Below are 23,228 nucleotides of genomic sequence, written 5' to 3'. Positions count from 1 at the left end.
CCTGAGGGAGGAGCAACCTTACCAGGCCACAGAGGAGGACAATGCAGCCAGTCCTGAGATGGAAGGGGAGGAAAACCTCCCCTATCAGTGGACTTGGAGAGGGACGTTGGACGAGATGAGGGAGGGAGGGTAGGATTGGGAGGGAATGAGGGAGGGGCTACAGCTCAGATACAAAGTTAATAAACTGTAATTTAGAAAATTAAAATTAAAAAAATTAAAAAGAATATTGTATATATGAAGAGTTACCCATAAAATAGATTCATGTGTCCCAAGTAAAATTCTAAAAATGAAATGGGACAATCTGTATAGTAGAGCTATTCAAATATTTGGGTTAGCGCAGCCCACATTAACCTCCTTAAAGAGACCCTGAGCCAGGATCTCCTAACTATACTACTTCTGCACCCAAAGAAATAAGGATTTGGTTTTTGTTTTGTTCTGTTTAAAGGTCAGTGTGGTCTTAGATATGAGTAGTACAATACTCAGGCATTTGGAACTGAGCAGAATGAAGCTTACTTATAGTCTTTATAAGACGCAATCTTTTATTTTCCCTACTCCCAAGTTTCATGTAGACTCCTAGGTGTATCCTGTAGTCCCCTCTGAGATGTTTTATTGAGGTTTTTGTCTTCATGAGAGTGTACTGTGCTTTCTAAACACCTTCTGCTTGGTTTCCAAGAATTCTGCATGGCAAAGACATGCCTTGTGAGGGGCAGCAGAGATGGGCATCAAAGCCTCATTTTTCTCTATCTTTCTCTTCTCAGGGCCTTAGGCCTTAAGGTTTTCATTACCTTAGCAACTTTGTAATATCTTCAGATATTTTGTTGTTAATTTGATTAGTTGAAATTTTTTGTTTTTTTTTGTTTTTCTGGACTCGCTCTGTAGACCAGGCTGGTCTTGAACTCACAGAGATCCACCTGCCTCTGCCTCCCAAGTGCTGGAATTAAAGGTATGTGCCACCTGCACCTGGCAGTTGAAATGTTTTTAACTACAGCTTTTAAAATTGTTTGAGTAAGAGCCCCACCATCAGCTATTCTACACATCATTTTATCTAGTTTTATATAAGTACAATTAATTTCTTAAAACATTTAAGGAATTATCTTTTAAAAATTAAAAAAAAGAAATGTGGTATTCCTCATTATTACTCTGCCACTAGAGAAAGCCAAAGGTTTCTAATTATTTTTGTTTCTAATAATCCAAAATTTAAGAAATTAGTTCTGCTATTATCTTTCTTTGCTTCTTAATGGTTAGATTTAGCTTAAGCATCTTATGTTTAAAATATGAAGAAAACTGGGAAATGCTATAGTAACTGAGTTGACGAAGCTCACAGAGAAGGCTTATATGCCAGGGAGTATATACCTTTAAGAAATTTGCTTAATAAGAAGGTAATGCTTTTATTTTCAAAGATGAAAAATAAGCATAAAGGTCTAAGGCAATCCAGAATAGATCACATCACTCAAAATGTTATTCTTGCTCAAAGAAGTAAGTTTTACATTGCACTGCATATGAAGGCATTTCTGCAGAATTTGACATGAGCAGACAGCCTGAGGTGGTGGCACACGCCTTTATTCCAGTACCAGGAAGCAGAGGTAGGCAGATCTGTGTGAGCTATAGGTGAGCCAGGGCTATATGGAGACCCTGTCTCTAAAACACTGCTCATTAGGAGCCAGTGAAATGGCCTAGTAAATAAAAAACAAACTTGCCTTCCAGCTCAATGATTTGAGTTCAACTTCTGGGGCCCACATAAAATTAGGAGGAGAGATCACATTTTACTGAGTTGGCTCTCTGATCTCTATATGTTCACTGTGGCATACACATACACACACTCACATACACTTGATAAAGTTTAGGATTACAGAGATGGCTCAACAGATAAGAGCATTTGCTGAGAACCTGAATTCAGTTTTTAGCATCCACATGGCATTACAACCAATCTGCAACTCCAGTTTCAGGGGATCCAGAGCCCTCTTTTGGCATTCACAGGCACCAGCCACACATAGTGCATATAGGCAAAACGCGCATTTTAAAAAAGTTTTTTAATTAAAAATTATAAACACTCAATTCTCTTTGTCCCTTCTCTTCCTCCTACTTGCTAGGGACCTCATCTCCAGCCCTTATTTAATCTCTATAAAATTTATACTGGTTTTACCAACAAGGAAACCAAAGCACACTAGTAAATGTCAAGTCAAGATTGAAATCCAGAGATGATGTCTGTGGAGCAGATGTCCATATCTAACATATAGTAACATTTCCTGGAGAGATTATTAATTTTATACACATTATCATCATGGCAGCATGAAGGCAGACATGGCACTGGAGAAGTAGCTGAGAGTTCTAGATCCAAACATGCAGGCAGCAGGAAGAGAGTAAGCCACTAGGCCCTGGCATGGGCTTCTGAAACCTCAAAGCCTACCTCCCAGTGATACACTTTCTCCAACAAGGCCACACTGACAGTAATGCCACACCCTGTTAGCTTATGTAGGATGTTTTCATTCAGACAACAACTGCATGAATGCTCTCAAATGTGTGGGCTAAGAGGACACTTTCCAGGAGTTAATTTTATCCTTTTATTATGTATGCCCAGGGAATATAACTTAGGTCATCATGCCTGGTGGCAAGTGCTTTTACCAGCTGTTCATTTCACTGGCCCAAATGACATATTTTTAAGTGAATACTAGCAAGATGTAATAGGAATTTTGAATTCATAAACTATTAAGAAATACAAAGGGTTGCTGGGATATGTACACACCTTCAATGCTAATAGTCAGGAAATAGAGGCAGGAAAGAGGAATCACAGCTACATAACAACTCCAAGTCAGCCTGGTCATCTTCACCTGTCAGATGTGGAAACAGCAGTGATGCCTTACCTACCTTGTGCAGTGAACACCAGTCAGATCATTACCACTGCAAGTACCATGACTTGTTTCTCTTGATTTTGTATATACAGAATCGTTCTCACTAAATGATTGGGCTCTTGATGGTTTTACTCAGCATTGTCATGCAAAATCCATAGATGCTGTTGTTTAACTGCAATGGGTTATCCATTCTTGTTGCTGAATTATGTCTTTGTATCAATAGATCATGATTAATACACTTAGTCCATATTAATATGGGTTGGTTGCATGGGAAAATTTTGAATATATGTATAATAACATAGACTTCCAGAATTAGGCAAACATAGGTAAATATAAAGTAGTTTTGCTTTTACATATAATGCGCATGGGAAAACCATTTTCTTAGACAAGGTCTCACTGTATAGCCCTGGTTGGGTGGACTGGAACTTGTTAGATAGACCATGCTGGCCTCCAAATTTAACTCCTTCCTCTGCCTCCTGAGTTCTGGGATTCAAGGTGAGCACCACCATGTCCGGCCTGAAAACACCCTACTGGAATTTGAAACAGTACATTTACAGTACCATCAGTGAACATGAGAGGTAACCTAAAACATGCTTAACATGAGAGGTAACCTAAAACATGCTTAAACTGTAATCAGACTACAAAGTATTGCCAAATTACAAGAGACCTAACTAAATGATGGAAGGTCACATTCATGACCTACAAAGCTGCTTATTAAGATGTCACTTTATCCTAGTTGTTATATATGTTTAATGTAATCTTATTTCACTGTGATCGTTTTGTAGATACTTTGTAGAAAGAATCAAACTGATTAAAACATGAAAATAAAAAGACCTAAAGATAATGATGTTATAAAACAGAAACTCACTTTCTGCATTTAGAGCCTGATGGAGTTGTAGAAATTAAGACAGTGGTTGCATGGAGAGGCGCATAAATCAATCTGCAAGCTAATCTGCACCCAAGATTTTCTCTCACCCGTTATAAAGAAAATCTTTTCTCTATAAGATACCAGGATAACTTATAGAGAAAAGATTTTCTTTTCGAAAACAGTGTTGCTTGGGATAACTAGAGAGGAAATGTATGTGTCTTGAAATCCCAGGATTTCAAGGTCATTCTTAGCTACATAATGAGACCAGTCCAGACTACATAAGACTCCTGGCCTGATGATCATGATGATCATGATGATCATGATGATTGTAATAATGTTTATTATTATAAAATAACAAGTTATATAAAAAGATAAACTTTAGCTCATTTTGTTTTGTTTGAATTTTCAGAGAAACTTTGGGTTTCTCTGTATAGCACTAGCTGTCTTGGAACTCACCCTGTAGACCAGCCTAGCCTTGAACTCAGAGAGCCATCCACCTGCTTCTGTCTCTACCTCCTGAATGACTACACCTGGCTCTCAGCTCTTTATATATAAAAGTTGAATCAAAGTGAATCCTGAACATAGATCCTAAAAATATAAGACATCTCGTAAAATGCTGTAATTTTTAATTATAGAAAATTAATTTAGCATTTTGTTTATGTTTTCTTAGAAAAAATCTTATTAAAAAGCCTAGGTCATAAAAGTATGGTTAGGGTTGAAGTGGCAGTAAAATCTGATCTTTTGGTTTAGAATTAGTGGTAAAGTAGTGGCAGCTATATTTTCAAATTTCTGTTTCTTCAGTCTGGCCTCCTGAGTGCTGGGATCACAGGTGTGTGGCATGCCCAACCTCAGAGTCATATATCCTTTAACAGTCAGTGTATTTATGGGTCTTTTATTTTTTTCAGTTGTAAATATTTTTTATAAACAGAACAGTGTGCGTTAAAGTGATATTTGTATATTTCATATACTTCTGTGTCTGGTATTTAGTATATTTTATTGTAACTATTTGTTTTACTTAACTATTACTGGATTTCCCTGTAGTTTATACAACAAGAACCAACATTTATTTTGTGGGTGTTTGTGTGTGGTTTGTCACTTGCGGATATCAGAGGACAGCACATGAGAGTTCTGTCTTTCCACTGTATGGGTTGCAGAGATTGGATTCAGGTCAACAAGCTTTGGCATTAAGTACCTTAACCTGTTGAGCCATCTTACCAGCCCTCGCTGTACTTATGGATCATGTAAATGAATTGATAGTACATGGCTTTGTTGAATATTTGATTTTTATTCTCTTTCCCCCATAGTTGTTCATTTTAAACATTTATGAGGGCTGGCCTTACAACTCAGCAAGTGAAAGTGCTTATTGCTGAGCCTAATTGCCTGAGTTTGTACCCCAGAGCCACATGATCTCCACAGAAGGAGAGAACCAATCTGCACAAGTTGTCCTCTGAACTCTTTAATAAAAGTCAGTAAATAAAAATTAGAAAAATTCTGACCATTAACTGCATGTTTAAACCTGATAATTCATTCCTTTTTTTTTTTTTTTTTTTTTTTTTTTAGTAACACTGATGATGTTATGCTGATTTCTGTGGAACATCCTAATTTGACAACTTCATTTACATCTGATGCAACAGGTATCTTACAATAATTAGAATATGATCTATCAAATTAGGTTAAAAATTACGAACAGTGGCTTTTTAAAAGACTTTTATTTTCATTTCTGTGTTTGTATGTTTGTCTCTGTGCATGTATGTTTCATGTGCATGGATGCTCTGAGAGGCCAGAGAGGACATTGATCCCTCTGGAACTGTAGTTGCAGGCAGTTATGAACCACCTCATGCGGGTTATCTGATCCTGTGGAAGAGCAGTATGTACCCTTAACCTCTAAGCCATCTTTCCAGCTCTATTTTCTACTCAAAAGTCTTCTGGTTTATATTTGTGATTATAAACTGTTAATACCTAAAAAGAAATTAATGATTTCATTAGTTAAATTGAAAGAAATTAAAATTTCTTTTAATCTTGTATCTTCAGCTTAAGGCCTTTTGCTTCTTTACTGTGTTGTTCTAATGACTTACAGCTTAAAATTATTTTTGTGTATCTCTTTTTTGTTTGCTTTGGTCTTTTGTTGGTGGTAGTGTTAATTTGTCTTTATGTTACTATAACCTATTTTAGATTAAAAGTTCTTTATTTCTAAAATTTTTTAAATTACTTTTAGTTTTAGAGTTTGTGTCTCTGTTTAAAAAAAAGAACTTTTAAAATGAGATAGGTTGTTTTTGTAGAACTCTGCTTAAATTGTGTCTGCTTTTGTGTGTGCATGTAACACCTCATTCACAAGATATGAACTCTCTGTGTAAGTAAGAAAGACTTTGAATTTCTGACCTATCTGCCTCCACTTTCCTCAAGCATGTGCCACACACTTGGTTTTGTAGAAAATGTTCTTAACTTTCCTAACTCTACAAGAGCCATATTGCTGTCCCACAATTTCTTACCCAAAATTCCCTGTGTTTGTGTAGTGTTTTGCTGTGTTGGATATTATATCTTAATAGCAGAAGGCTTTGCACTCCCTCCACCCCACATGTAAAACAATGTTTAACTCAACAGTTTGTAAATTAAAGAGCTCCAAAGAAGTGGAGAACTGTACATTCCAGGAAGGTTCTCCTCAAGCACTATACTTAAAGATACTGTGAAAAGCATGTCACAATTTCAGGCCCTAACATTCAGACTTTGAAAGGCAGGAACTACTACTAGTAAATTAGCTTATCAGTTGTAGAGGTAAGTTTAGGGTTTTTTTTTTTATTATATAGTGAATTAGTATCCTTATCATTATTTTATTTAATTGATGTATTGGTGATTGTTTTTATTCCTTCTAGAAATTGGAAAAAATAAATCAAGAAATGACCATAACTCATCTAATACCGTAATTGAAGTTGAAGTGAGTAATAGTTGCTGTCTCTGAATGTTCACACTATAGGATTTCCAGTGTTAGAGCATGTTGTGGGAAGTTTGTTATCCACTCCTTGTCTAGGTGCACCGAAACTCTACAGTCACTGCCCCTTCTTCAGAGAGGTTGAGGGGAGTGACAAAAATAAATATAAAAGTAGTTTGCATATCCAGATTCTAGTCTACCTTGCACACTGAAAAGCAAGCAGCTACATCAATGAGCTACACACATTTACCAGTTCATTGAGATTCTTAACCGTATTTTGAGACACTTCAGCATTTTATGAGGATCTATAATAGATAGAGCTAAGTTAAACTATAAGTTACTTAAAGAATATTGAGTGCCCAGCTTCTAATTATTAGGAGGGGCTAGGGCTAACTTAGTGGTGCTGAGCATGAATGCAGTCAAGGCCAAGGTTCAATCCTTAACACTGAAAAATAAAAATGTGTTTTTATATTTTCAAAACATTTTCTGCTGTTAAACTTAATTTTTTTTACAAAAATTCTTAAGGCTGTAGAGAAGAAACTTGATTTTGTTATTGACTTGACAAGAGAAGACCTAAGCAACTACAGCAAAGGTAAAGGATTCTTTTACGTCTTTCTTTCTAAGAAAATGTATGTGGGTTTGTGTGACTGTACCAGAAATTACAGAATTGTTCTGTCATTGCAAGGGGCTCTCATGCTACCCCTTTAAAGACATACGTGGCATCTACCCCATTACTGGTGACCATAATCTGCTTTTTTTCTCTATGATTAGGTAATTTCAGTGTGATTATGCAATATCCACCCTGAGATTGACTTCTTTCTGTGTGGTTCTTTGGCAGGTTATTCATGTTGTTTTGTATCAATAACATCTTTCTTTTTATGGTCTAGTAATAGCCCAGGTATAGATGTATTGTAATCTCTTGGAGGAAATTTAGGTTGTTGGGCTACTCTGAGTCTCTTTTCCCTGTGGCACACAATTTTTTTTTTTTTTAACCATAACAATAGTGCCAGAGGCTGTACCCAGAGTCAGGATTTTCATATATGATATGAAAATGAAGAATAGTGAGAACAGTTCTTGTCACTATTCAATTCCCCAAGTTTGAGCCATATATATATAATTTTGTGGGATTGGAAGTCAATAATATAGTCTCATTCTGAATACTGAGATGTATGATCTGCACAGCCAAGAAATTCAGTCAACTTCAAGCAGAATCAAAACTGAGAATACCATATCAACACCTCATTTTCTTGAAAACTGGTGAAAAAAATTATATATGTTAACATTGAACCAACCAATACAAAAGTGATTGGCATGGCCTGTGTACCAGGATAGCATACAAATGAATAGTTTCCATACTTAAAAAAAAATGCATAGGGGCTGAAGAGGGAGGGAGGGTAGGATTGGGAGGAGACAAAGGAAGGGGACACAGGCAGGATACAAAATTTTTTAAAAAGAGCAAAAAAAAAAAAAGATACAATAAAAGTAAAACGGCTGGGTGCCATGGCTGTAACCCCAGCACTCAGGGAAGCAGAGACAGAGGGATTTCTTGAGAGTTCAAGGCCAGCCAAGTCTACACAGAGAAACCCTGTTTTGAACTCCCCACCCCCAAAAGTAGAACAAAGGCTTTACAGATTTCTCAGCCATAGCTGAGTGTAGGAAGAAAGAGAACAGCATCATTAAAGGGTTGGAGAAGGGTAAACACTGCCATCAAGAATGAGACTGTTTAGACCAGGAAGTTCATGGCCTCCATCTGCTTCAAGAGCAAACAAGTGTCCTTCACCTTGGAAAGACTAGGACTGAACACAGAAAAGCAGTCAAGATGTACGAAGCCACACCAGGTGGCTTCTTTATATTTATTTTGACTTAGAACTTATTTTGGTGGCAGCAAGACTACTGACTTCAGCATGATTTATTATTCTTTGGATTTTGCAAAGAAAAAACAAACCTAAACACAGGTTTTTCAAGACATGCCCTATATGAGCAAGAAAAGAGAGAAACAAACAAAAATGGGGGGTGCTTAAGAAAACAGCAAAGGAAACGCAAGATTTGAATGAAAGGGTTGCTGGGGATGGAGTGGGGTGGGACGATTACAAAGGCCAACACTGGTGCTGCAAAAAGCAAGATGGGCAAAGGATTTTCGGTGTGATCTGCCATGGTGACATGATGTCTCAGGAGATTGTTGTGGGTTAGAGACCCAAAGACTACTCAGCATGACCTTCCAAATTGATAGTCTGTATTAAGCCGTCCAGGACTGCCTGAGAGAAAAACACTTCTCACAGAAAAGCCTCAAATGCATTTTACAGAGAGCTTTTAGAGCCCAAGAATATAGAAAAACAACATCCTGGTTGGCAGTTACACAAGTAAAGCAAGCAAGCAGTTTCAGAAACCAAAAATATGCAGTTATCTAGGCATTTCAATTCTGAGTTTTCATGGTTGGTATAGAAAAGGGACTGGGAGCATCAGTTTCAGGTTAAATCAAGGATGACTCCAAATGAGACAAGATGGAGGAACCTTTGCCCTGTCACAGAAAAAAACTAATGAACTGTAGAAATTTCAAGGAAAAAAAGTATCAACCTTGAATTCTTAATCTCCATTTCTTTGAAAAATGAGACAGTAATGGTGCATACACCTGTGATTCCATCACTTGAGAGTTGGAGACAGGAGGATTAGGAATTAAGGCTAATCTGGACAATGTAAGACCCTGTCTCAAAAGCAAAAATAAAAGCAATATTAAGACTTTTTTCAGAAGCTGGGTCCTAGCATATTGGGAGGCAAAGGCAGGTGGCTCCCTTAACTTTGAGGCCAGTCTGGTCTACAAAGACAGCCAAGACTACACAGAAAAACAAACAAAGCCTTTCAGATAAGCAAAATTTGTTGCCAGCAGGTCTTTTCTGTCAGAAATAAAAAATGTGTTAATAATAAAGGATGTCAAGAAATAAAGATTGTCTGTTTGTGTGTGTACTTGTGAATATTATAGAGGCCAAAAGTTTATGTCAGGAGTTTTTAACAGTCTCTCACTAAATCTGGAGCTCACCATTTTAGCTAGACTTGTCCAGGAAGCCCTATGGATCTACCTGTCTCCACATCCCCAGTGCTAGGCATACAGATGCTTGTGCCCAGCTTTCATGTGACTGCTAGGGATGCAAACTCAGATCCTCATGCATAGCAAACATGTTAGCCACTGAACCGTCTCCCCAGCCCTAAAGGAAGTTCATTAAAGAAACTAAAATAACAACTGAAAAATGGTTCATTCCACAAACTGAGTCCAGGACAGCCAAGACCCACAGAAACCCTGTGTTGAAAACAAACAAGAAAAAGTGGATCCATATTAAAAAGTGTTAACCAGATTGTGCACAGTAAGGATGGATATGGTATACTTCAAGTAAAATAATGATAAACCTGTTACGGCAATAAAATGGAATTTTCAGAATACCCCAGCCAAGAGACTCCACAAAAAACAAAACTGAATCCAAAGGAGGAAGACAATTACTTTGGTAGAAATAAGGAAATAAGTGAGCAAAAGAGATGTCCTAAGTAGTGTTATCATTAGGGAAAGTAAAGCCATGATGGGAAATAGGGTACATCCAAAAGAATAGGCAAAATGGAGGTGTGGTGTGTTGGTGAGGGCATGTAGCAACGCGGGATTCTTTGTAACTAAGAATAGCTAACCTACTTAGTTTGGCAATTTCTTAAAAAATTACTTGTCAGTCGTATGACTAGACTGGTCTGGTCTGTATTTATCCAAGAGAAATGAAAACGTATATCTAAACAGACTTGATTTGACATAATCTCATTAAATAGTCTGGCCCTTAATTTCAAGTTTCACATAAGTTTTCCAAATGCTGGGATTATAGCTACAAACAGTAAAAGCATAAATTTTTATAACAATTTTGTTTAAAATAGGTCAAAACTAGAAACAGCTCAAAGTCTACTGATGAATATATATATATATACACACACACACACACACACACTTATTATATAACTTAATCAATAAACAAAATGTTTATATATGCAGCCTATGTATAACTATACACACTGGTAAAATAAGCCTGTGTTTGTGTAATTCAGTATATGTGAAATTGTAGAAATAGCAAATCTTTTCTTTTTTTATTGCTAGATATTGATTCCTTGGCCATGTATGCCAGTCAAGTGCTGTCACTGAGATATATCTAAAAAAGAAAATATATATTTTTTCAATATATATTCTCTATATATATATTAAAAAATATCTCTCATATATATGTATATTTAGAGAGATTTCTTTTTGAGATAGGGTCTCTCTGTGTAGCCTTTCCTGTCCTAGAACTCACTCTGTAGACCAGGTTGGCCTCAAATTCACAGGGTCCCCCTTGGATTAAAGGCACCACTACACAGTTTTTGTATATAACATTTAGTGACAACAAACCATTGATTCTGTGGTATCAGAAATGAGATAGATTGAAAAAAGATACTATTCTGTAAATAAACTGGACATGATGTTGCATGCCAGTACTCAGGATATAGAACAACAGGATCAGGAGTTCAGGGCTATGTGAGCTATGTGAGACTTTGTCTCAAAAAACAAGCACAGACAAGAGGAAGAGCTTTAGAGTGGATAGATTAAAGTATGTTGTTTTAGTGATACCAGGTTTCAAAAGTATGTATGTCAAAACTTAGAGTGTATCTTGGGTATAAATTATATCTCTAAGTCATTTAAAAAATACAACATTAAAAGGTAAGGTTGAAACTAAAGGTCACAGTTTTCACCTGTTTAGACATTGTCATCACTAATGATAACAAATACCAACTAGTGGGTAGAAGTCCTGTTTCTTACCAACATAAAGTTGAGTTTTTCTTGGTTTATTTTGTCCAGGGCTTGCTGATTATTATTTTTTCTTTATTTTTATTTTTATTAATTACACTTTATTAATTTTGTATCCCCCCATAAGCCCCTCCCTCCTCCCCACCCAATCCCACCCTCCCACTCCTTTCTTCACGCATGCCCCTCCCCAATTCCAGTGATAGGGGAGGTCCTCCTCTCCTTCCTTCTGAGCTTAGTCTATCAGATCTCATCAGGAGTGGCTGCATTGTCATTTTCTGTGGCCTGATAAGGCTGCTCCCCCCTCAGGGGGAGGTGATCAAAGAGCAGGCCAATCAGTTGATGTCAGCCAGTCCCTCTTCCCATTACTATGTCACCCACTTGGACACTAAACTGCAATGGGCTACATCTGCAGGGGTTCTAGGTTATCTCCATGCATGCTACTTGGTTGGAGTATGAGTCTCTGGGAAGACCCCTGTGTTCAAATTTCTGGTTCTGTTGCTCTCCTTGTGGAGTTTCTGTCCTCTCCAGATCTTTCCTATTTCCCACTTCTTACATAAGATACCATGCACATTGCCCAACAGTTGGCCATAAGTCTCAGCATCTGCTTTGATAGTCTGCAGGGCAGAGCCTTTCAGAGGCCCTCTGTGGGAGGCTCTTAATTTGTTTCCTACTTTCTTCTTCTGATGTCTATCCTCTTTGCCTTTTGGGATGGGGATTGAGCATTTTAGTCAGGGTCCTCTCTCTTGATTAGTTTCTTTAGATGTACAGATTTTAGTGGGTTTATCCTATGTTGTATGTCTATATGATTGAGTATATACCATGTGTGTCTTTCTGCTTCTGCAGTAGCTCACTCAGGATGATCCTTTCCAGGTACCACGAATTTACCTGCAAATTTAATGATTTCCTTATTTTTCATTGCTGAGTAATATTCCATTTTGTAGATATACCACAATTTCTGCATCCATTCTTCAGTTGAGGGGCATCTGGGCTGTTTCTAGCTTCTGGCTTTTACAAATAAAGCTGCTACAAACATGGTTGAGCAAATGTCCTTATTGTGTACTTGAGCCTCTTTTGGATATATGCCTAGGAGTGGTATGGCTGGATCTTGAGGAAGCACTATTCCTAGTTGTCTGAGAAAGCTCCAGATTGCTTTCCAGAGTTGTTGTACAAGTTTACATTCCCACCAGCAGTGGAGGAGGATTCCCTTTTCTCCACAGCCTCTCCAGCATGTGTTATCTCTCGAGTTTTTCATCTTGGCCATTCTGATGGGTGTAAGGTGAAATCTTAGGGTCGTTTTGATTTGCATTTCCCTGATGGCTAATGATGTTGAGCATTTCTTTAATTGTTTCTCTGCCATTTGATATTCCTCTACAGAGAATTCTCTATTTGGCTCTGTTCCCCATTTTTTTTTTTTTTTTTTTTTGATTGGATTACTTGGTTTGCTGCTTTTCAGCTTCTTTAGTTCTTTATGTATACTGGATATTAGCCCTCTGTCAGAAAAAGGGTTGGTGAAGATTCTTTCCCAATCTGTAGGCAGTCTTTTTGTTTTGATGATGGTGTCCTTTGCTTTACAGAAGCTTTTCAGTTTCATGAGGTCCCATGTATTGATTGTTGCTCTTAGAGCCTGTGCTGTTGGTGTTCTGTTCAGGAAGTTGTCTACTGTACCAAGAGTACTAGGGTCTTTCCCACTTTTTCTTCTAATAGATTTAATGTGTCTGGTATTATGTTGAGGTCTTTGATCCACTTGGACTTTAGTTTTGTGCAGGGTGATAAGTATGGATCTATCTTCATTTTTCTACATGTAGACATCCAGTTAGACCAGCACCATTTATTGAAGATGCTATCTTTTTTCCATTGTATGTTTTTTGGCATCTTTGTCAAAGATCAGGTGTCCATTAGTGTGTGGGTTTATTTCTGGGTCTTCTGTTTGGTTCAGTGATCTACCATTCTTTTTCTTTGCCAGTACCATGCAGTTTTTATAACTGTTGCTCTATAGTACAGCTTAAGATCAGGGATGGAGATACCTCCAGAAGATCCTTTATTGTAGAGGATTGTTTTAGCAATTCTCGGTTTCTTGTTATTCCATACGAAGTTGAGAATTTTTCTTTCCAGGTCTATAAAGAATTGCGTCAGTAATTTAATGGGAATTGCATTGAATCTGTAGATTGCTTTTGGTAAGATGGCCATTTTTACTATGTTAATTCTGCCAAGCCATGAGCATGGGAGATCTTTCCATCTTCTCCTATCTTCTTCTAATTCTTTCTTCAGAGACTTGAAATTTTTTTCATACAAGTCTTTGACTTGCTTGGTTAGGGTTACACCAAGGTACTTTATGTCATTTGTGGCTATTGTGAAGGGTGTTGTTTTCCTAATTTCTTTCTCAGCCCTTTTGTCTTTAGTATACAGGAGGGCTACTGATTTTTTTGAGTTAATTTTGTATCCAGCCACTTTGCTGAAGGTGTTTATCAGCTGTAGGAGTTCCCTGGTAGAGTTTTTGGGGTCATTCATGTATACTATCATATCATCTGCAAATAGTGATAATTTGACGTCTTCCTTTCCCATCTGTATCCCCTTGATCTCCTTCAACTGTCTTATTGCTCTAGCAAGGACTTCCAGCACTATGTTGAAGAGATATGGAGAGAGTGAGCAGCCCTGTCTTGTCCTTGGTATCAGTGGGATTGCTTTAAGTTTCTCTCTGTTTAGTTTGATGTTGGCTATAGGCTTGCTGTACATTGCCTTTACTATGTTTAGATATGTGCCTTGTATCTCTGATCTCTCCAATACTTTAAACATGAATGGATGTTGCATTTTGTCAAATGCTTTTTTCAGCATCTAAGGAGATTATCATGTGATTTGTTTTTTTTTTTTCAATTTGTTAATATGGTAGATCTCATTGATGGATTTCCGTATATTGAACCACCCCTGCATACCTGGGATGAAGCCTACTTGCTCATAGTGGAGTGATATCTTTGATGTGTTCTTGTATTCGGTTTGCAAGTATTTTGTTGAGTATTTTTGCATCAATGTTCATAAGGGAGATTGGCCTGCAATTTTCTTTCTTTGTTGGGTCTTTGTGAGGTTTAGGTACCAAGGTGACTGTGGCTTCATAGAATGAGTTTGGTAATGTTCCTTCTGTTTCTATTTTATGGAATAGTTTGAAGAGAATTGGAGTTAGCCCCTCTTTGAAGATCTGCTAGAATTCTGCGCTGAAACTATCTGGCCCTGGGCTTTTTTTGGATGGGAAACTTTCAATAACCGCTTCTATTTCCTTGGGGGATTTAGGGCTATTTAATTGATTCACCTGATCCTGATTCAGCTTAGGTAAATCGAATCGATCAAAAAAATTGTCCATTTCATTTAGATTTTCAAATTTTGTGGCATATAGACTTTTGAAATAAGTCCTAATGATTGTTTGGATTTCTTCAGTGTCTGTCATTATGTCCCCCTTTTCATTTCTGATTTTGTTTATTTAGATGGTGTCTCTGCCTTTTAGTTAGCTTGGCTAAGATTTTGTCTATCTTGTTGATTTTCTCAAAGAACCAGCTCTTGGTTTCATTGATTCTTTGAATTGTTTTATTTGTTTCTAATTGATTGATTTCAGCCCTGAGTTTGATTATTTCCAGCTATCTACTCCTTTTTGGTGTGTCTGCTTCTTCTTTTTCTAGGGTTGTTAAGTTGTTTGAATGAGCTGTCTCAAATTTCTTCTTGAAGGCACTTAGTGCTATGAACTTTCCTCTTAGCACTGCTTTCATTGTGTCCCACCAGTTTGGGTATGTTGTGTCTTCATTTTCATTGAGTTCTAGGAAGACTTTAATTTATTTATTTATTTCTTTTCTGACCCAGCTGTCATTTAGTAGTAAGTTGTTCAGTTTCCATGTGTGTGTAGGCTTTTTGCTATTTCTGTTGTTGTTGAGGTCCAGCTTTATTCCATGGTGATCAGACAGGATACAAGGGATTATTTCAATCTTCTTGAGCCTCTGATGAGGCTCACTTTGTGACCATCTATGTGGTCTGTTTTGGAGAAGGTTCCATGAGGTGCTGAGAAGAAGGTAAATTCTTTTGTGTTTGGGTAAAGTTCTGTAAATGTCTGTGAGATTCATTTGATTCATGACTTCTGTTAGAGACATTGTTTCTTTGTTTAGTTTTTGTTTTGTTGACCTTTCCTTTGTTGAGAGTGGGGTGTTGAAGTCTCCCACTACTAATGTGTGGGGATCTATGTGTGGTTTAAGTTTTATCAATGTTTCTTTTACAAATGTAGGTGCCCTTGTATTTGGGGCATAGATGTTCAGGATTGTGATGTCTTCCTGGTGGAATTTTCCCTTGATGAGTATGAAGTGTCCTTTCCTATCTCTTTTGATTAATTTTGGTTGAAAGTCTATTTTATTGGATATTAGAATGGCTACTCCTGCTTGCTTCTTGGGTCCATTTGCTTAGAAAGCTGTCTTCCAACCCTTCATCCTCAGGTAATGTCTTATCTTTGTGACTTAGGTGTGTTTCTTGTATGCAGCAGATTGCTAGGCTTTGTTTACACATCTATTCTGTTAGTCTGTGTCTTTTTATTGGAGAATTGAGTCCATTGATATTGAGAGAGATTAATGACCAGTGGCTGTTAGATCCTTTGATTTTGATGTTGGCTGTGGTCATAAGTTTGTGTGCTTGGTTGCGTATTGTTTTACTGTAGTGAGGTTATTATTTCCTGTGTTTCCTTGAAAGTAGCTAGTTTTCTTGGGTTGTATTTTCCCTTTCTAGTGTCTTCTGTAACTTTGGATTTGTGTGTAGGTATTGTTGAAATTTGTTTTTGTCATTGAATGTCTTGTTTTCTCCATCTATGAGGATTGAGAGTTTTGCTGGGTATAGTAGCCTGGGCTGACATCTGTGTTCTCTTAGGGTCTGCATGATATCTGTCCAGGTCTTTCTGGCTTTCATAGTCTCTGTTGAAAAGTTAGGTGTGATTCTAATGGGTTTGCCATTATATGTTACTTGGCCTTTTTCCCTTGCAGCTTTTAGTATTTTTTCTTTGTTCTGTATACTTACTGTTTTGATTATTAAGTGGTGGGAGGATTTTCTTTTCTTGTCTAATTTATTGGGTGTTCTGTAGGCCTCTTGTATTCTTATTGGCCTCTCCTTTAAGTTGGGGAAATTTTCTTCAATGATTTTGTTGAAAATATTTTCTGGGCCTTGGAGGAGGGAATCTTCTTTTTCCTCTACACCTGTTATTCTTAGGTTTTGTCTTTTTATGTTGTCTTCGATTTCTTGGACGGTCTGTGTCAGGAATTTTTAGATTTAACATTTTCTTTGACAGATACATTTGTTTCTTCTATTGTATCTTCCACACCTGAGATTCTTTCTTCCATCTCTTGTAGTCTGTTGGTTATGGTTATCTCTGTAGTTCCTGTTTTCTTCCCTAAGTTCTTTCTCTCCACAATTTCCTCCATTTGTGTTTTGTTTAATTTTTCCAATTCTATCTTCAGGTCTTGAGCCATTTTGTTGATTTCCTTCACCTATCTGACTCTATTTTCCTGTGTTTCTTTCAATTCCTTCAGCTGTTTGTTAGAACAATCCTCTTTTTCTTTTATTTCTTTCAGTGATTTAAGTATTTCCTCTCTAAAGGCCACAAACTGTTTGGCTGCAACTTCCTGTATTTCTTCACTGATGGCCATAATTTGTTTTTCTTTATCTTCTTTTATTTCTTTACAGATGGCCATAATCTGTTTGAGTTTATCTTCCTCTAGGTCTTTACAAATTTTATTTGTTTCCTCTGTTATCCTCTTCATGAGCATAGATGTTAGGTCATCTTCTTGAATTTCATTTATGCTGGCGTGTCCAGGGCTACTTGCCCCTGGATAACTGGGTTCTGGAGATGCCATATTGCTCTGTCTTTTGTTGGTTGAGCTTTTACCCTAGCTTCTACCCATTGGGCTATTGTAGGTGTTTGGAGTTAGTTTCTGGTGGTTCCTGGAATCCTGTGGTAGAGAGAATCCCTTTGGCAGCAAGATGGTTTTTCCTGAAGGAAGCCTCCTCAGCTTTTTGGGTATAGTCACTGTGTGGCTGGTGTTTTTCAGGAGTTGCCACAGCTCACTTCAGGCATAGAGACCTGAGTGATTATTATTTTGAAATAAGTAGTGTTACTCCTGGGAAATTGTGTTTCTTAGGATTTTTTTCTTTGTATAAAACTATTTACTTGAAATTTTTGAGGTTTTTTTATCACTTTATATATGGTGATTAATTTGAAGAATTTGGTCTTAACATATCTGACTTTGACTAATTAACATCTCATTGAAAGCCTATACACACTCTTAAAAATTAAAATAAAAAGGTTTTATCTCTTCTAAGACAGTTCCTTTCTTTTGTTTTTTTTTGAGACAGGATTTCTCTGTGTAGCCTTGGCTGTTCTGGACTCGCTTTGTAGACCAGGTTGGCCTCGAACTCACAGAGATCCCCCGCCTCTGCCTCCCAGAGTACTGGGATTACAGGGGTGCGCCACTAGGTCTAGCTAAGAAGGTTTCTTAATACCTGCAAAATAGTTGGCCATAGTTGCATGCATATTTAATCCCAGTACTTAGAAGGCAGAGACAGGTGGATCTCTTGAGTTCCAAGGCAGCCAGAGATACATAGTGAGGCTTTGTCTCAAACATACACACACACCCCTATAAAAAATAATCTGACAAATATAAAATATTTATATATATATATTATATTATATATAATATATATATAATAGTGTGTGTATGTGTATGTATATATGTGTATATATATATATATATATATATATATATACACATACACACACACACACACTATTATCAAAAATAAAATACAAACAAATCATCGTGGGATTGCCAGGGGTGGGGGATGTGTGCATCCAGCTAGACAGACCCTCATGTCCTAATTACTGATCTAGTGTACTTTCCAGCGTTATCCATCCATTTTAATTCTCTCCATATGTGTTCTACCTGGCTGATGAAAACCAGCCAAAAGCCTTACTACACACCTTTCTTTCCCTCTTTCCCTCCACAGCTTCTCTACCCCACCCCTTTTTTAAAAATCTTTTTGTCATGTCCGTCTTTCCTCTTCCCTTTCCCACAATATCTTATATGTGATTCCCTCCATCTTAGTACATACCTCAGGAAAGAATGCTTTGAGCTTGGGATTTTTGTTTGAATTCTTTAGCTTGTGTATGTTATATATTTATAAGAAGCTTAGTGTTATAGACATCCTTACTGATATATCAGAAATACCTACCTCTTTTATCTCTTCCTGTGGATCCCTCTCCCATTTGTGAATACCTATTTCCATTATGAAGGATTTATTTTTAGAGGGAATTTTTATTACCTTAATAGAAAATTCTATCAAAAGTGTATATTCACATGAATTTTGTATTTGTATCCCCTGTACCTTGATTTGTAACCCTTGTACCTTGTACCCATGTTTTACAGCTGCTTAACACTGTATAATTTGTTCCAGGTAAATTTTACTTATTTATTTTATTTTTCAGAGTGCTGGGGCCTCCTCACTAATGGCATTACTGAGATACACCCCTTGCTCTAAATTATATTGTCTTGTTCACAGAAGGCCCAGCATTCACCCTGAAGTCGTCTTCGAAAGCTGTTTTAAGATCAAAAGAAATAATCCCAGTGGCAGAAAATGGAGATGAGGTACTAATCTGAAATGCTGTGTAAAGGATGTTCATTCCAGCAGAGTAGGATTTATTTGTTCTACTCTGGAAGCATCTGAGCCACGTTTCAGCTTAGGAAATACCTTAATGGCTTTTCATAAAGTGCTGTTGTTAATCCACTTATAATAAAAAGAATTCAGTTAACAATTTACAGAAACTACAGAAATTAAAACAAACACGGTTTTTCATTTATTTTAGGAGTAATAACCATTTTTGATGAGGTTATTGGAGAAATTAATATAGTGTTTGGAAACACAATGTTGAAATGAGATGGTTTGCTCTCTGGAAAGCCTGATACTTCATTATGGTTTAGTAATATTCCACAGTATGGAAATCATTCTTGCAACAGCTTGGAATGTGGCTCAGAGCTAGAGCTTTTACCTAGCAAGTGCAGCATGCTGGAACCAGTTCCTAGGATCCTTCAAAACAAAGCTCAGCCCTTAAATCACCTTCTGTTTTGAAAAGATTGGAGCTAGAGCCCAGGAGATGGCTCAGTCATTAAAGTTCACTGTAAAAAGGAAGGCCTGAGTTTGTTCCTGTAACTATTATAAACTAAATAAGCCAAGTTAGGTGGTACTCAGTTGTAATCCCAGTGCTGGGAAGGTAGAAACAAGTGGATCCCTGAAGTATGCTGTCCAGCCAGACGACCCTAACACAGTGAGTCCCATGTCCCACTGAGTGTTCCTGTCTTATCAAAGCAGTATGAACAGCTCCTGAGGAATATAGCATGTAAGGTTGTTCTCTGGCCTACCCATATGTGTGCATGTGCTGACAGATGTACCAGCCCACACACAAAACATGAATCTAACCTCATTTTCTTGAAATAACCTTTCATTGCTTTGATGAAAGATTGAAGAATGAGAAGTAGTTTTGTAGACCTAAACTTGACCACTTTTGTGTGTACTCACCAAATGATCTTGAGGAACTTTCTTGCAAATGTGTTTGTAGGATTTTGATTCATTTGAACACCTGCCACCTCTCCCAGAGCCGCCGCCACCTCTCCCTGAGATGGCAGACAAAATCCAAGATACACTTCCTCCCCAAAAGCCTGAGCTGAAAGTGAAGCGGTTGCTGAGACCCATAAGTATTGCTCTGACATGGAACATCCCCAAGGTCAACCCCAAGTGTGCTCCTGTGGAGAGCTACCATCTCTTCCTATGCTACGAGAACTCTAATCATTTGACTTGGAAGAAAATTGCAGAGATGAAAGCTTTACCACTCCCGATGGCCTGCACCATATCTCAGTTTTTAGCTTCCACCAAATACTATTTTGCTGTCCAGTCAAAAGACATTTTTGGGCGATATGGACCATTTTGTAATATAAAATCTATTTCTGGGTTTTCTGAAGATCTTACCTAGAAGTACTCAGTGATTATATGTTGTGCACATGTCATGTTTTCATATTTGAATGTTTTGTTTACAATGTTTCTCTAACAGTACATTGTAATATTTTATGTGCAGTTTGTGAACCCTTTGTACTGTAAAGTGTCTTGAAATTTTGTGTATTTCTAATTTGCATTCAATATGTATTTCTGTTATCTGTGACACATACTGTATCATGGACCCATGTTGCCACTGTGTGTTCCTTTGGTGACTGTGGAGTTGCTGCTGTGACAGAGGATCTCAGGTTCTTCACAGTCAGCTATAAGCAAAGCCAACCAGTTGCCAAAGGTGGATCAGCCCTGGAATGCATCTCTGCCATGATCTAGTACGCAGCAACTCCTTCCTGTTTTCACTCTAAAGTACACTATTGATTTGTGCCCTTTGTCTTCTTGTTTGGTTAGAAATCATTTGAGAGAAACAGCTTGGAGGTTTTGCCTAAACACTACAATTTATTAAATCAGGCATTGTGGGCCATGCCTCTAATCCCAGTACTTAGGAGGAAAAGGCAGATAGATCTCTGAGTTAAGACCAGCTTCGTCTACGTAGAAAGTTCTAGTCCAGCCAGAACTATGTAATAACTGGCTGTTTAAAAAAAAAAATTGTTAGACATTGTATGCTATGTACATGAAAATATATAGTGCTTCTTATTAAAAATATATGTATATCATTCAGCCTGCTTTTTCAACTATGAAGTTAATCTCTTAGAGTTGAAACTTTAACTTGCTGATTCCTAGTTTCTCTAAATGTCTCTCTTTGCCAATTTCCTGACTTTCCTCAGCACTCAGAGAACAGACACTAAAGGGCTCTAAAAAGAGCTCTATGCATACCTCTCCCCCAAGAAGCACTGAAGTGAGGTGCAAGCAGCCCAAGAGAGACTTGAGATGCCTACCTCACTACTAGAGAGACTAGGTAGCTAGTAATGGAGATTTTTTTTTTTTTATGGTTTTGTTTTGTTCTTCAAGACAGGGTTTCTCTGTAACCTTGGCTGTCCTGGACTTGCTTTGTAGACCAGGCTGGCCTTTGCCTACTCAAGTGCTGGGATTCTAGGCATGTGCCACCACATCTAGCTAAAAACAGCATGGTTTTAAAGTGGAACACTCTTCTACACAGTGGAAGTTCTGAGATATGATCAGGAAGTGGTTTCCCTTGGTGTTTGAGGTAACCACTACATCTTCACAAATAAAGCTGTTACTTTTTTGCGTTTTCCTGTCTTTATGAAACATGACTGAGCCAGGTGTGGTGGCATACACATGACTCCCAGCTCTTAGAAGACTAATACAGAAGGATTGTGAATTCAAGGGCAGCCAGAATCAGGTTGGGACTGGCATGGTGGTATGGATGTGCTTTTAATCCCAAAACTCAGGAGGCAGAGCCAGGTGGATCTTTGAGTTTGGAGCAAGCCTGTTCTACGTAGCAAGTTCCAGGATAGCCAAAGCCACAATTCGAGTCCCTGTCTCAAAAAACTAAGAGGGAGGAAATCAGATTTAGAAACTACTTCCAGATGTGGGGACCTGCCTGCTTTCAGACATTTTGTGGCAGATGGTATAGAATGGAATCACCCTGAGATTCATGCAACACTTGAGATAACAGTGTGCTCCAGACCAGTCAACAGGATATCTGGAAAGCTGACAGGATCTCAGGACACCCAGAGGAAGGAGCTAAAATAGAACTTTTTGTCTCTTAATGGAACCTGGAGTGGAATTCTCAACTTGATACTTCAGTGGCACTAGGATACAACCAGTTGAGGTACAGGAAAATTTCTGCCACCCAGCACAGAGAATAAGTACCCCATCAACGTTGGCTGTACTTGTTCAGAGGGAAGTGCTTTTGCATCCAATAAACAACAACCAAACTTGCAGCCACCGTTGATTATGTTGAGTGGTGGCTGCTGGTGGGACCGAATCGCAGACTGCTGGACAATAGGCAGCAGAGAGAGATGACATATTGCAACATTCTCTATGGCTTTAGGCTTGTGATAGCTTATAAAAATTGTCTAGACACACCTCTATATAGATGAGAAATTATTCTGTAATTCATAGAAGCCATGGTCACTGACCCCACAAAAGATTGAAGCCAGGACTCAAAGCCAACAGCTCGGTTTCTGGGTTCACAGTGTAGATCCTGTGCTGTGATGGTCTTTGCTACCTTAGGATCCCATGTTAAAGCTCAGTTACAGAAGCTGGAGTAACAATGCAAGTCTGGTATATTCTGGGGTCTCTATAACAGTGGTTCTCAACCTGTGGGCTGCATAAGATCTTTGGAAGGAAAAAAAAGACAAGTTGGCTCATGCTGTTGAACTCCAAGGAGTCTGAGAGACCTGTGGAAGCTCAGAAGGGTGATGCAGCAGCCTGCCATAGATCTGGAATAGCTAAGAAGACAAAAAAGGGACGGTGCCTTTAAAAAGTGGACTTGTGAAATTGAAAGATGGTGGGACAGAGCCACACACATCAGAGTGACAAATCTGTACCTTTCCTAGTGTCTCAGATTGGGGAGGTATGCAGCAGCTAGGAGCTCAAACTGAACCTGTCTCTGGATTGTAATATCACCCTGACTCTGGGCAACAATAGGATATCTGAGACAAGTCTTGGCAACAGTAAAGTATGGTATTTCAGAAGACCAATCACTTGTTGCAGTGAATATTTACATATAAAGCTGCTTGGGCAAAAAAATCACCGTGACACACTGAAGTTTCAAACAATCCCACTACAAAGAACAAATGGATG

The 23,228-nt window shown here is 37.9% G+C and overlaps 1 protein-coding gene across 4 annotated transcripts in view; it reads left to right on the top strand.

Annotated features, from left to right (window-relative positions):
- Positions 1-20,746, top strand: part of Atf7ip2 (activating transcription factor 7 interacting protein 2) — a 35,468-nt gene extending 14,722 nt beyond the window's left edge. For all 4 annotated transcript variants that reach the window (XM_055597772.1, XM_055597773.1, XM_055597775.1 and 1 more), the window contains 5 exons: positions 5,278-5,351; positions 6,588-6,649; positions 7,169-7,235; positions 19,017-19,102; positions 20,071-20,746. In XM_055597772.1, the coding sequence (XP_055453747.1) occupies positions 5,278-5,351; positions 6,588-6,649; positions 7,169-7,235; positions 19,017-19,102; positions 20,071-20,481 (700 nt within the window). In that variant the 3' untranslated portion in view covers positions 20,482-20,746. The remainder of the gene's footprint in view (positions 1-5,277; positions 5,352-6,587; positions 6,650-7,168; positions 7,236-19,016; positions 19,103-20,070) is intronic.
- Positions 20,747-23,228: the final 2,482 nt, after the last annotated feature.

This window comes from Psammomys obesus, unplaced genomic scaffold (genome assembly GCF_907164565.1).
Source record: "Psammomys obesus unplaced genomic scaffold, mPsaObe1.curated_primary_1811, whole genome shotgun sequence".
Lineage (NCBI taxonomy): Eukaryota > Metazoa > Chordata > Mammalia > Rodentia > Muridae > Psammomys > Psammomys obesus.
Note: the sequence above shows the minus strand (reverse complement) of the source record. Positions and strands in the feature narration are given on the sequence as shown.